Raw genomic sequence first — 13,963 nt, 5'->3', positions numbered from 1 at the left:
AGCACAAAGGTTCTCATTAATTTTAAGCATACATTCAAGTGCCAAAGAACTTGAGATTGGTTTACTATTCAGCAGTTTTCAAAAGAAGCTGCCTATAGATAATCATGGATAGGTTGATTTTACTTAGCCTACTGAACCACAAGGGCTGGGCTTTCGTTTTTGAGATAGTGGCTGCAGGTTCTATATAGTATGTCCATGCCCCAGCTCCCACTGGGGTCTAGGGGGACACAGTTAAACTCATAATGACCTTGATGGCTTCTTTTTCTATGGATGGGTATACGGTGCAGGTGCATGGAGATTGATCTTGACTTTTCCCCTGGAAAAACTGTTCACTGAGGCATCTTTGCTTTCATCCAGCAGGCACTTAAACTTCAGTGAGAGAATAGATTCCCATGTCCATGAATAATTTCAACAAGGCTTCATGTTGGTAGCAGAGCCATGATTAAAAGGAATGGAGATAGTGAGGACTCATATTCATTAAGAGGTTTGGGCACACATCTGATGAAATCAGGGTTAAAAGTTTCTGTCTCTATGTTCAGAAAAGTGATGGATTTAATAGGGAAGCAAACATTCATTGTGATATTCATACGTTTATGTATAAGTGGCCTGGTTTGGTTTGGTTTTGTTTCTTATGCCTGTACCTGTGGGATAGGAAAGTGGCCTGTTTTAATAGAAGTGGCTTCATTCTGGAGTGGATGGGGTTAAATGGCATGAAGACTCACTCTGTTCTGTACCCCCAGCTCTTGGAAGCACCTTGTCAACCTTGTTTTTGGTATTCCATAGTCACTGTGAATATGTTTTTGTATATATATTTAATAAATGTTTACTCTTTTGATAGGTAATATAAGTACTAAGATTTCTGTGCATGATTTTTAGAAGTCATTTTATTTTTAAAAAACTAATTTAAAAATATATTTTTAAATGAAAAAACAAACAACTTGGTATAAAAGGTTGATGCTAGGGAAACTTCAAAAATTAGCTCTTACGGAGATCTTGATTGCCGAAAATATTAGAGGCATAGATAGATGATTACAAAAAGTAGCAATGCAAATAAGAAATGAAAAAACTATAATGGATTATTCCAAGGGTTTCCTTTTTGGTGTTACAGTAGCTATAAATACTGCAAATCCCCTCTTTTATATGCTCACACATACACATGCACAAAAGCACCAATCACATAATGAGGCTAGAAGCCGGCTGGGTGGTGACAGCTACCCAAAATCCCTCATTTTGATGAAATCAAGCATTTCTTTTAATATGATTTCATGGAAATTTGATTTAGCTTTATTTTTTCTAAGATAAAATGGAATGGATTAATGTTAAAGAGGGATTGTCATACCCTAAGCCCTTTAAGCCAGAATGTTTTATATGTTTCCCTGAATGAAATGTCACAGCTGCCCTGTAGTAGCACAGGCTTGCAGAAAAGCTGGCCCGGCTGCCCTGCCAGAGCTCGTTCTCACCACACATAATGCACTTAGCTGTGTTTTGTGCACCCATTTTAATATCTTTTCACAGTACTTATCCCAATCCCTCCTATGGAGACGTCATAATGTGAACTATGAATGTGTTGTCACAGTGATACATATTACGGATTAGGTATAGCGTGTCTGATAGTCTCGAGGAACCCTAACACCTGAATCAATGGGCAGATTGCATCCACAACGGGACACCAAGATTAAGAAAATGAAAAAAGAACCAAGAGAATTGCGAAAAATAAGAAAATCTATAAAACTCCAAGAGAAACTCTGAATGAGGTCAATGTCATGATCGCGGCTGTAGAAAGTTAAAAGAGCTATGAGGAAAAATACATGAGCTACATAACGAGATCAGTTGCAAAGGAGACTTCCAAAGGAAAGAAAATGTAGTTAAACTTTTTTATTTTTACTCGAGTTTCTTCTCTTAACGTTCTTTAGCTCAAAAATGGGTTTGGTAATATTCCATGGGGAAAGTTGTCTTTAATCCAAAAGTGGAATACGAACATTTTAAACATTTCATAGGGTAACTTCATTCTGAAGAGTTAAAAAAAAAAAAAGAACATTTGGCATCATCTGTACAAGATTTACGAATTTTGAACAAATTTGTGCAAGACGTTGACCAAAGCCTCTGGGTCCCTCAAAAGACATTAATACATTGTGGGATTTATGAGCTTAGTGTTTCTTTGTAAAGCCAAGAGAAGAGTTAGTTTTAGAACTTACACTTCAGAGTGAATAAAATTTCAGACAGGGAGTATTTTTATTTTAGTTTTACTTTACTGCTGGACTTTAATTATTGGCAAGATTTAAAAGTGGGTCCAGATCATTTTGGCAATGTATTAAAAGCTCTAACTTATTAAAGAATTCTACTTCTAAGTACAGAATATCAATGCTACATGTGTGAAATACTGAAGAAAAAAAAAGTAAGTCATAGAGCAAGGAGATGCAGTGGTTTAAAATTAAATGCTACATTTTGAAGAATCAAAATGTCAAAAATTTTCCTTCTTTCTTCCTATGTTCTTTCTTCTACTTTCTTCTTTCTTTCCTCTTACCTCCTATCAATAAGTCATAAACTTTTCTCAGAGTGCAGAAAATTAAACACATTTACATGAGGTCTGAGGTAGTTTCAATGTGTGCTTAATACCTTTTAAAAATCTGTTTTCTTTGCTATCATGGTAGCTAAAACTTATCCAATAATAGCAAAATGCTTTGACAGATTTGACAATTCTCACAGTCCTCTCTGTGTCTAAATATTGATCTGCATTTTATAAAGTCCTGAAAAGCTAGGAACTCAGAGGAACTCCTAGGTCACTCAGTGGATCAGATGAGAGTGTATTATCTTTGATACTATTGATTTCCTGTGCTTCATTTATGTTTTCAAATGTCTTCAACAGAGTAGAAAAAAGGCCTTGATTTGGTAGGCTTTTCAAATATGTGTATATACTTCCTTTTTGGCTTTGAGGCTCCATTTGATGGTGTCTTATTGTCCTTTATTGTGAATTCATCTTATTTGAATACACAATACAAAGGCGGAAAAGTGAATGATTTGAATTGTCATCTACGTGACACTGTGTGTGAGAGAGAAGGCTAGTTGTTAGGCTTTTGTTCACTTTTGAACATAAATGAAAGGGCATAAGATATTTCTAAGGATAAAATAAGAGCTTGGTTTTCAGATAGATTCCTCTTGACCCTTTTGAATATTCCCCCAACTCCTATAGACTCTGATAAGCTTCAGAAGTTTGTATCTGTAACATGTTAAAAGTCTTTTTTGACCTTCTTCTATCAGCCCATTTCTAAGAATGATCAGCCAAGCCCCATCTTTGTTTATTGTCTTTTCTGAAGCAATGAAATCAATTTATTTGAGCAGTCTGCCCTTCAGGTGAATGCACTAAATTTCAATTATGGAAATTATTAGCACTTGCGTAAACATTTTAAATTTCAAATTTGCTTTTGAGGTGCTCATCATTTTTAACACAGAGGGTTCTCTCTGCATCCTGTTTGGAGGTCCCCATAAGTGTGCATGCAAACCTTATACCACTCAATTGAGTAGTGATATTAAACCAGAAACCAAATAGTGAAAGAATTTAAAATCAAAGCACATCCATGGGGTGATGAGTTCACCTCCAGGTTCAACAGCCCCTAATGTGCCATCATAATATTTGTTAATAGAGAAAGCAGCTAGAACAGAGATGCAGAAAAACTTGATTAAATAATGGAACAGAAGAATATGTTCTCCAGAAATATGTGTGCACTTTTGCCACATACGTTAGATGATTATTCTGAAGCATTTAGAAACAGCTCTGGCTTGAGACACCAGGATACCCCTGCAATATTTTGGAGTTGAATTTGCTACATTTCTCTTTAAATACTTTCCTCCAATTATGACACATCATAATGTCATATGCACATTTGTAGGTTCCTAAATATTTATTTTGCCTACCGGCTAGTAATATTTTGAAAATCCATGAAGAGTGTTTATTTTATTATAATTGCCATTATCCAAAAATGTTATAAAATGCTTCTTGGCTAGTAACAAGCTAGATTCTGTACAGATTTTGTTCAACGTGAAATGTCATCTTAACATCCTCACTAGCACTGCAAAGGGAGATATTATCAGTAACCATTATTAGACATATAAATAGGCAGTGATTGTGGAAGTAAACATGTATGCCTAAACAAAAGGAGCGAGTAAGATTTCAAGGTATAAATCCAGCTATAATTATTTTCTTCTAAAGATGGGCAATGTGTCTGCAAGTCAAAAATAGTTTACTGACAAAAACACTTAGTCAATGAAACATGTTGCTGACTCACTTCTTCCTTCCTGAGAAGGGCTGCCCCCTGCCTGATGTCTCCTCAATAGGGTCTGGGTCTCTGACCTACTTGGGAAGTGACAGCCCAAGGCTAACTCACAGGTGACTTTTCCTTCCCTTTCCTATCTAGGAAATGTGAGTTCTTCAGCTTTGTTCTTCTCTTCCAAAATTGTCTTGGCTATTCCAGTCACTTGAGATTCCATATGAATTTTGAGATGAGGATTTCTTTTTATGCAAAAAACATTATTGGAATTTTCATATTGAATCTCTTGATAGCTTTGGGTTAGTATTGCCATATTAAACTATATATTTTCACTTATTTATGTCTTCTTTCATTTTTTTTGTTTGTTTGTTTTTTGCTTTTTAGGGCTGCACCTGCAATATATGGAAGTTCCCAGGCTAGGGGTCTAATCAGAGCTGTAGCTGCCGGCCTACGCCAGAGCCACAGCAACACCAGATCTGAGCCACGTCTGTGACCTACATCATAGCTCATGGCAACGCCAGATCCCCAACCCACTGATCAAGGCCAGGGATGGAACCCGCAACCTCATGGTTCCCAGTCGGATTCGTTTCTGCTGTGCCATGATGGGAACTCCTCATTTCTTTCAGCATTGTTTTATGAACAAATCTTTCACCTCCTTGGTTAATTCCTGTTTTATTCTTTTGATGCTATTGCAAATGGAGTTGTTTCTATAATTTCCTTTTTAGATTGTTCAGTGTTAAAATATAGAAATGCAACTGATTTTTGTGTGATGACTTTGTACCTTGCTGTAGTATCGATGAATTCATTTAACGGCTCCAACAGTTTTTCTTGAGAATATTTGGGGTTTTTTTACATATATATATATATATATATATATATATAAATATATATCCATATCTATATATATCATACCATCTGCAAACAGAGATAAATTTACTTCTTCTTTTCTAATTTGGATGTTTTTTACTTTGTGTGTGTGTATGTGTGTGTGTGTGTGTGTGTGTGTGAGCCTAATTGCTTTGTCTAGAATTGCTAATACTATGTTGAATAGAAGTAGCAACAATGGGCATCCTTGTCTTATTCCTGATTTTAGAAGAAAATCTTTTAGCTTCCACAAGTATGATATCTGTAAGTTTTTCATATATGATCTTTAACTTGTTAAGGTAGTCTTCTTTTCCTAGATGAGGCTTTTCAGCATGAAAGAGTATTGAATCTTGTTGAATTCTTTTTCTGTATCAATTGAGATGATCACGTTTTTCTGCATCTTTCTTTTAATATGGTTTGTGGATTGTATAACATCCTTACATTCCAGAAATAAATCCCACTTGGTCATGTTACATAATACTTTTTTTTTCCCCAAAAATGTTTTTAATAGGCCGCTTATTTCAGTTTGCTAGTATTTTATTGAGGATTTTTGAAATCAATGTTCGTAATGAATGTTAGTCTATAATTTTCTTTTCTTGTAGTGTCTTTGTCTGTCTTTAGAATATGGTGATGCTGGCCTAATAGAATGTTTCAGCCCACTGCTTCCTGTTTTCCAAAGTTTCCATTGCGCAGTCTACTCATGTTTTTATCAAGGACCCATGTATGTGATGAATTGCTTCATTCCTGCTGCTCTCAAGATTCTCTCTTTGTCTTTGTCTTTTGAAAGTTGGATTATAATTTGTCTCCATACCTATCTCCTTCATTTCATCTTACTCGAAGTTCCTTGAGCTTCTTGGGTGTTTATCCAATTTGGGAAGTTTATGTCCCTTCAAGCTGGGAAGTTTTCAGCCATTATTTCTTTAAATATCCTCTGTCCCTTTATCCCTCTTCTTCTGAGAATTCCATGATGCATATGCTGGTCCCCTTAAAGGTGTCTCATGGGCCTTTTAGGCTCTGTTCACTTTTCTTCAATTCCTCCTGTTTCTGTTCTTCAGACTTGATCATTCCCATTGTCCTGTTTTTAAGTTCATTGGTTCTCTTTTTTCTGCCTACTCAAATCTGCCTTTGGATCCCTCCAGTGACATTTTCATTTCAGTCTTTATACTTTTAAACTTCAGAATTTCTTTTTGGTTTCTTTCTAGATTTTCTGTTTCTTTATTGATATTTTCGTTTTGTTCATACCTTGTCTTCTTGACTTTTTCTAATCTTTCTTTAGTTCTTTGAGCATCTTTAAGACAGTTGCTTTAAAATGTTTGTCTAATAGATCAACCATCAAGTCTTTTACAGAGGCAGTTTCTGTTGATTTTTTTCATTTTGAATGAGCCTTACTTTCCTGTTTCATAATGTGCTTTGTGAATTTTTCTTCAAAACTGGACATTTGAATTTCATAAAAGTGGTAACTCTGGAAATCAGATTCTCCCCCTCCCCCAGGTTTTCTGCCTTTTGTTACCATTTTTGTTTATTGTTTTTGCTTTTCTTAGTTATTGTAGGCTGTCTCTGTAATGAGGAGTAATCGCGGGGTCTTTTTAAGTCTCTTCTGAGCTTCTCCAGACGTAGCCTCTTGCTACACTTCCCCATATGTGCATTAGATTTTGAAAGTCCTAGTCTTTAATATCTGGCTCCCAAAAGTGGAAAAAGAAAAATAAAGGGAGGTAGGTTAAGAAGGATACTGGCTGTTTAAATGACTTGGAAGTTACTTTAGCTTGAAGGAGAAAGAGGGGTAGCAATGGCAGAAGGTACAAAATCAGTGGCTGCATTTTTGCACATCTGTGATGAGAAGCATCAATCAGTGACAAACACAGGCCCCTGAGGTTTGGAGAACAGGATACTTCGCCTACCTGGCTCCTTCAGGCTGCTTTGAGAACAGGTGTAAAGCTGCCTGTCACATGGCTGAAGGTGCAAGATGGGTAGCTACTAAGTAGTTGGTGCTGAAATTAACCATGAGCTTACAGTGCAAGCCTTCCTCCTGGAAGGTGCAAGCCTTCAACTGAGTCCAGGGTTCCAAAAGGGCTGTCAGACAGATTCTTCCAGGGCAATTGTTGTCTATGTGGGGAGATGGATTCCTGACACTTCCTACTCTTCCATCTTCCCAGAACCCTCTCTATAAATGAATTTTTACGTAATGAATCATTCTGTAAATTTTACATTCTTTAATGAATTTCTGCTCTATACAGGAAAGTTTTAGGAATTTGAGCTTTATTAGAGTTGGAGAAAGATGACTGAATGCCAGTTATGGGTCTCAAGCAAAGAATAAACAAAAAATAGCAGTAAACATTTAAAGGGTGGATAGCAAGAATTGAGAGGGCACGTTTCTTTGCTTTATTTGTGATTCTGTTATTTTGTATTTACCACACATTCTGATAGGCAGTCATGTCTGTTTTCTTCATTAACAAAAATTATAATAAAAGAAATGTCAGGGCTTTATTAAATGAGGTTTAATAGACCAAAGCAATATTTAAAATGTAGAAACAAAGGTTAAAAATAACAAAGATGTAAATTGATGATGAGTGGATTAGGAATCACTGCTCTAGAATTTCTATGCATCTGAAAGATTTTCTAATGATTCGACAATACCAGTCGTTTTATGTAAAGATACAGTTACCTGCTGCACATAATTTAAGATCTCCTCTTATATGCCTGTGTAGCCATCAAAAATTATGGAGTTTTAGAACAAGAGAAGACTTTAGAGATTAGTTTTATTTGGTTGATGGACTTGGGGTTGGATAATTATTACTTGAGAAATTTAATTTCTCCTTTTTCCTAACTCTCTGGAAATGGATATTCCAGTGGAGAGCATCTCATTGAAAGTTAGAGGAAATGGTACCAGTCTGTGGCATAGTAGAATATTTTCATATGCCATGCATTCCCTTTAGATAGTGATAAAACTATTTGAGGGTCATTTAGCATCCATCTGTTACATTTTTAGAGAGCATTTCAGTTTAAAACAGATTTTGAAAATTATCCTTTGAACTCATGCACAGACTTTCTGAAAATACCAGTGTAGCCCCCCCAAAGATGTCTAACACCCTTCAATTTAAAATTTCCAAAAGACAGTGAAGGAGAGTTCAAAAAGCAATCAATTTTTCCTTTGAACTCATGCACAGACTTTCTGAAAATACCAGTGTAGCCCCCCCAAAGATGTCTAACACCCTTCAATTTAAAATTTCCAAAAGACAGTGAAGGAGAGTTCAAAAAGCAATCAATTTTTCCATAGGTAACAGTGCCAGTGGTTTAATGAGAAAAGTCAAAGTTAAATTTATCATATAATTAATTCAAGTTTTAGGTTTTACACAGTCCTTTTAGAATAAAAACTATTCACTTTGCTTTCTTTAATAGACTAGAGTCTATTGAACTATAAATTAAAACGTAATTATAAATGTGTTTTTAATCATTAATAGTATGGATTTCTCATCTGCCCTAATAAAGAGCATTTAGCTTCAAAAATTGGTGTTATAATAGATGCAAACTATTGCATTTGGAGTGGATAAGCAATGAGATCCTGCTGCATAGCCCAGGGAACTCTATCTAGTCACTTGTGATGGAACATGATGGAGGATAATGTGAGAAAAAGAATATATATGTGTGTGTGTGTGTGTGTGTGTGTGTGTGTGTGTGTGTGTGTGTGACTGGGCCACTTTGCAGTGGAAATTGACAGAACACGGTAAATCAACTGTACTGGAAAAAATAAAAATCTTTAAAAAATAAAAAAATAAAATTGGTGTTATAAGAAATAGAAGTTGTACGGAGAGTAAAAGAAAAAAATTCAGTGGTACTTTATTAAGAATAGAAATATCCCTGCCAATGAAAAGACAGACCTATGGGCACACACACCAGCGTCCTGACAGCCATGCTGTTCTTCCAGCCTCTACAGATGACAGTGCCGCCGAGAAGAAAGGGGGGTCCCTTCACGCTGGCCTCATCGTTGGAATTCTCATCCTGGTCCTCATTATAGCTGCAGCCATTCTCGTGACGGTCTATATGTACCACCATCCAACGTCAGCGGCGAGCATCTTCTTTATTGAGGTGAGTGCCTGGTACAGCACATGAAGACCGTGCTAGCTGAGGAACTCGTCCCGTTTGCTGACACCACCTGCATGTAATATTTAGCACATGCCTCCTTCATTTTGCAGTTGAGAGCTGGCTGATCTCACACATGCATGCACATGCACCTGCGCGTGCACACACACACACGCACGCACACACATTGATCTATTACTTTCATGTGATGCGTTCCATTGCCTTATCTCAGGAGCTTTTAAAGGAATAAGCCGTCTGGCCTTTTACGGATCTAAAAGGAAATAGAAACCATATTTTTTGTCTTACTATACCAAGTGTGTTAACCAGCTGTTCTTCCGATCCTGAAAGGAAATGCACCCTATGCTGGAGACTGAGGGACTTCGCTTAAATCAGCTAATGAATAGATACTAATTGAGTATCGGCTGGATTTATAATACAATATGGTGGGCCGGGCCTGCTCTTAAACTACAAACTATTTAGGAAAAAATACAGATTTCACTACAACATTGCAGCCATAAGGATGGTATGTGCCATCACCATTTTATGTGATGTGTGTATATCTATATATAAATGCACACACTCATATGCGCGCACACGCGCGCACACACACACACACACACACACATTCAAACACAAGAAGAGCCCTGTGCCGAATCACTGTTGTGTTTTCACATGCATAGTGCATAGTGAGTACCAGTGCCCAAGGGCAGTCAGGTGCGAAGACCAGGGGCTGTACGCGAAGGGCCAGAGCCAAGACCCGATGTCCAGAAGGGCTGAGACTGAGAAGCCTGGGAGCCATGGGAAAAGTTGTGACCAAGTCACCTTCTTTCCCCGCAACAACTGGGCTTCCTGAACCCCCTGTATTCATAGCTTTTCATTCCAATGTCTTAATGGAGCCATTGCTCTTTCAATACAGTGTAAATACCAGAGCAGCAAAGGAAATCTCCCTCAGAGCTTCAAACTTGTCAAGTTTAGATCTTTTCCAGTTCATTGAGTACTGTACAGAAAGTTGTTTAGAATTTTGTTCACTTGTCGAGTGAGAAATTCTAAAGACCCTTAAACTACAAAATTACCTCTGACCTCTATTATAGAGGCAGTGAATGCAAATCAGTTAAATAATTGGTCAGAATTTCTGTACGATTCTAAACTATCAGTGGAGTAAATAGTGGCAGTCTCCTCATGTTTCCTTCAAGGTCATGGCTATCTCTTTCTTTTATCATTTCCATTTTTATCCCATAGTTCCCCCAACCTGGAGTTCCATCCGATGAAATTCACTCCTTGCTCTTCTCAATATGCACCCCAAATTCTCCATGCCACCCAGACATTGGTCATTCTATTCCTTCCACCAAGAAAGTCCTTTCCTTCCACCTCAATTCTTGATTTCAGGGTCCAAATAGCCTTCAATACCTGGTACCCCATAAGCTTCCCAGAACCATCTCTCTGCCTAGACAACTGGACATAATCTCTCTTTTCTCTGAAATCCTATTCAGGGAGTTCCCTCTATGGCTCAGTGGTTATTGCACCCAACTAGGAGCCATGAGGATGCAGGTTCAGTCCCCGGCCTCACTCAGTGGATTAAGGATCCAGCATTGCCGTGAGCTGTGGTGTAGGTCACCACAGCTTGGGTCCCGAATTGCTGTGGCTGTAGCATAGGCCAGTGGCTGTAGCTCCGATTCGACCCCCACCCTGTGAACTTCCATATGACACAGGCGTGGCCCTAAAAAGCACAAAAAAAAAAAAAAAAGAAAAAGAAAAAAAAGAAAGAAAAAAGAAATTCTGTCCACAGTAATACATCTATCTTTCTCTGGCATTTACTTTTTTTCTGTTTTACGTTAGAGTTAAATATGTACGTGATTTATTCTACCCTACAGATTTATAAGTTCCTTGAGATTTGGATTAAACAATGTAAATTTCTTTCAAGTAAGAGATATTCCATCAATATTTTGACAATAAAAAAATATTGGGAAAATAACAAATACCCTAAGGCATTTCACACTTCCACTGAAGTTTCACATATGACATCTTCCAAAAACGGCATTCTCATTTAAAGTCAGAATACTTGATGGAGTTCCCGTTGTGGCTCAGTGGTTAACGAACCCAACTAGCATCCATGAGGACACAGATTCCATCCCTGGCCTTGCTCGGCAGGTTAAGGATCTGGCGTTGCCGTGAGCTGTGGTGTAGGTTGCAGAAGCGGCTTGGATCCCATGTTGCTGTGACTGTGGTGTAGGCCGGCAGCTGCAGCTGCAATTTGACCCCTAGCCTGGGAACCTCCATATGCTGCAGGTGTGGCCCTAAAAAGACCAAAAAAAAAAGTAAAATAAAATAAAAATAAAGTTAGAATAATTGAGAGATTATCAGGCATTGCAATTTAGTTGGAAAGCTGTTAGTAAGCTAATGTACTTGGTTCTCATGGAAGACAGTAGAAAACTTCCGTGCGGTCGTAAGTGCATTGCTCCAGGAGCTGACAAGGGGCAAGAAGTGAAGCTTCAGTGGCTAACCACGCATCAGGCTGCTGCACCACACAGGTGCACTTTTAATACACTGTGCAGTTTACCTTCTGCCATGAAAAAGAAGATACTGTGAAATATCTGATGGGGACGGTACTTGTGTACATTGCTCAGGACAAGACACGTGGTTCACCTCAGTTCACAGCAATCCTTGTATGACTACACACTGAGAATCTAGAATAGTGAAGGTATTGGAGGGGCATTAATCTTAGAGAGAATTAAGTCCTGTACCCTCATAACACAAAGGAAGAGACTGAGGCTCAGAGTGGTGGAATGACTTCTCCAAGGTCAAAGAGCCAAAGTCCTAGGAAGAACTGTCATCTTCCCACCCTCAGCTGAAGCAGAACCATTCCCAGCTTCTCTCCTCTTTGCTTTTTCCTTGCCATTGTGTCAACTGCCAGCAATCCTGCCTAAATCACTACCTCTTTGACACCCCGCTGTCCTCATGCAGCTCACAGTGGCTGGTCGGCAGATGATTTTTGAAGATAATAATCATAACTTTACTATTACTAAAGCGGATTCATGTTTAGGAAATCAAAATGCAGATCCCTGATGACTGCACAGTTCCTGACATGCCAGACCTATGAATTTGAAGGTTTGAATTACTAATTAAATTAGGGGGTTTGGTACAAAAATATTTGAGTTTACCCATATCATGCAAGTCGCTTTTCACATTCCTTATTATACTGCTATCTACTTTTTAAATGGACTTAATCTGTTTTTCCCATTATGAAAGCAGTCCCTATTTATTTCAGGAAATTTGTTGAAATGTAAAAGCAAAAAGTATAGTCCCGATATGCAGAAATAACCGCTATAAATATTTCAATTTATTTTCTTCTAGAATTCTTATATGCGTAACTTCACATTTGCCCATTTGATATAATTGTGATTGCAGTGAAACGCAAATTGACGTGCTTCATTTTTCAAATAATATTTCCTCTTTTATTACAAACTCTTTGTAAACATTCTGATGACCGTCTACCCTTCCATTGGGGATTCATCCAGTAGCTTTGTACTGATTGTCTCTCATGCCCTCAGGTGGTATTCAGAAAGCCTCAAAGTAAAAAAGAACTTCATTTCACCCAGTGTGACAATGTGTTTGGTCTCTGTCACTGCTGTAACAAATGACCACAAATCTAGTAGCTCAAATCCCCACACACTTCATATCTTACAGTTCCGGAGGTCAGAAATCCAAACTTAGTCTCCCTAAGCTCAACTTACGGTGCAGCAAAACGGGTTCATTCTGGAGGCTTCGGGGAAGAATCATTTCGCTGCCATTTTCAACAGCTAGAGGCTGCATGCTTTTCTTGGCTCCCAGCCCCTTCTTCTCCTCATCCCAATAACTGCTTCTGTCATCACATCTTCTGCTACTAACTCTGACCCCTGCCTTCTTCCACAAGACGCTGTGATCCAGGATCATCTCCCCACGTCAACATCCTTAAGTTAATCATATCTAAGGCCATTTTGCTAGATGGTGGCATTGACAGGTTTTTGCAGTTAGGACATGGACTGCTTTGGGATGCCGTTCTCCTGCTTATGACATGCCCTTGACCGTGACACATCCCAGTTTCCGGTGTGCTTCTTGTGTATTTCACAAAATCAGACTGCATTAAACCACTTGGAGGAGTCGGTTTCCGTGCTGGACACAGTGTGTCCCATGGTGAAATGCACGCCTTTGCCTTCAAGTGGGTAGACCACAGCTCGTGCAGCCAGTCTTGTGTTGTGGAGCACTGGGGTTCTTACCATTATTATTTTTTTTTTTGTATTATATTTGGCCCTATTATGAACATAATAATGGTAACAGTGAATATTTATTAAGTACACTAGTGGAAGTGATTTACACTTATTTAATCAGCATGAAGGCTCGATGAGGTACTAAAATTATCTCCATATCATAGATGAGAAAGATGAGGCACAGAATTTAAGTAACTCAGATTTCCCATCTTGGCTCTGCGGTAACAAACCCAACTAGGATCCGTGAGGATTCGGCTTCGCTCTCTGGCCTCACTCTGTGGATTAAAGATCCAGCGTTGTCGTGAGCTGTGGTGTAGGTTGCAGCCGTGGCTGGGATCTTGCATTGCTGTGGCTGTGGCATAGGCCGGCAGTTGCAGCTCCGGATTCAATCCCGTGGCCCAGGAACTTTCATATGTTGTGGGCGCAGCCCTAAAAAAGCAAAGAAAAAAAGAAAGAAAGAAAGAATTTAAGTTACTTGCTCAATATCATGCATTTAGTCAGTGGTGGAGTCAG

General features: G+C 38.3%; 1 protein-coding gene across 1 annotated transcript in view; it reads left to right on the top strand.

The window, feature by feature from the left end:
• The window catches only part of PLXDC2 (plexin domain containing 2), a 407,227-nt gene that overhangs the window by 369,508 nt on the left and 23,756 nt on the right, over window positions 1–13,963 (top strand). Inside the window, exon 13 of the mRNA XM_047755528.1 lies at window positions 9,052–9,212. Coding sequence (XP_047611484.1) covers window positions 9,052–9,212 — 161 coding nt within the window. The remainder of the gene's footprint in view (window positions 1–9,051; window positions 9,213–13,963) is intronic.

This window comes from Phacochoerus africanus, chromosome 12 (genome assembly GCF_016906955.1).
Source record: "Phacochoerus africanus isolate WHEZ1 chromosome 12, ROS_Pafr_v1, whole genome shotgun sequence".
Classification (NCBI taxonomy): domain Eukaryota; kingdom Metazoa; phylum Chordata; class Mammalia; order Artiodactyla; family Suidae; genus Phacochoerus; species Phacochoerus africanus.
This window is presented reverse-complemented; position numbering and strand designations above follow the sequence as displayed.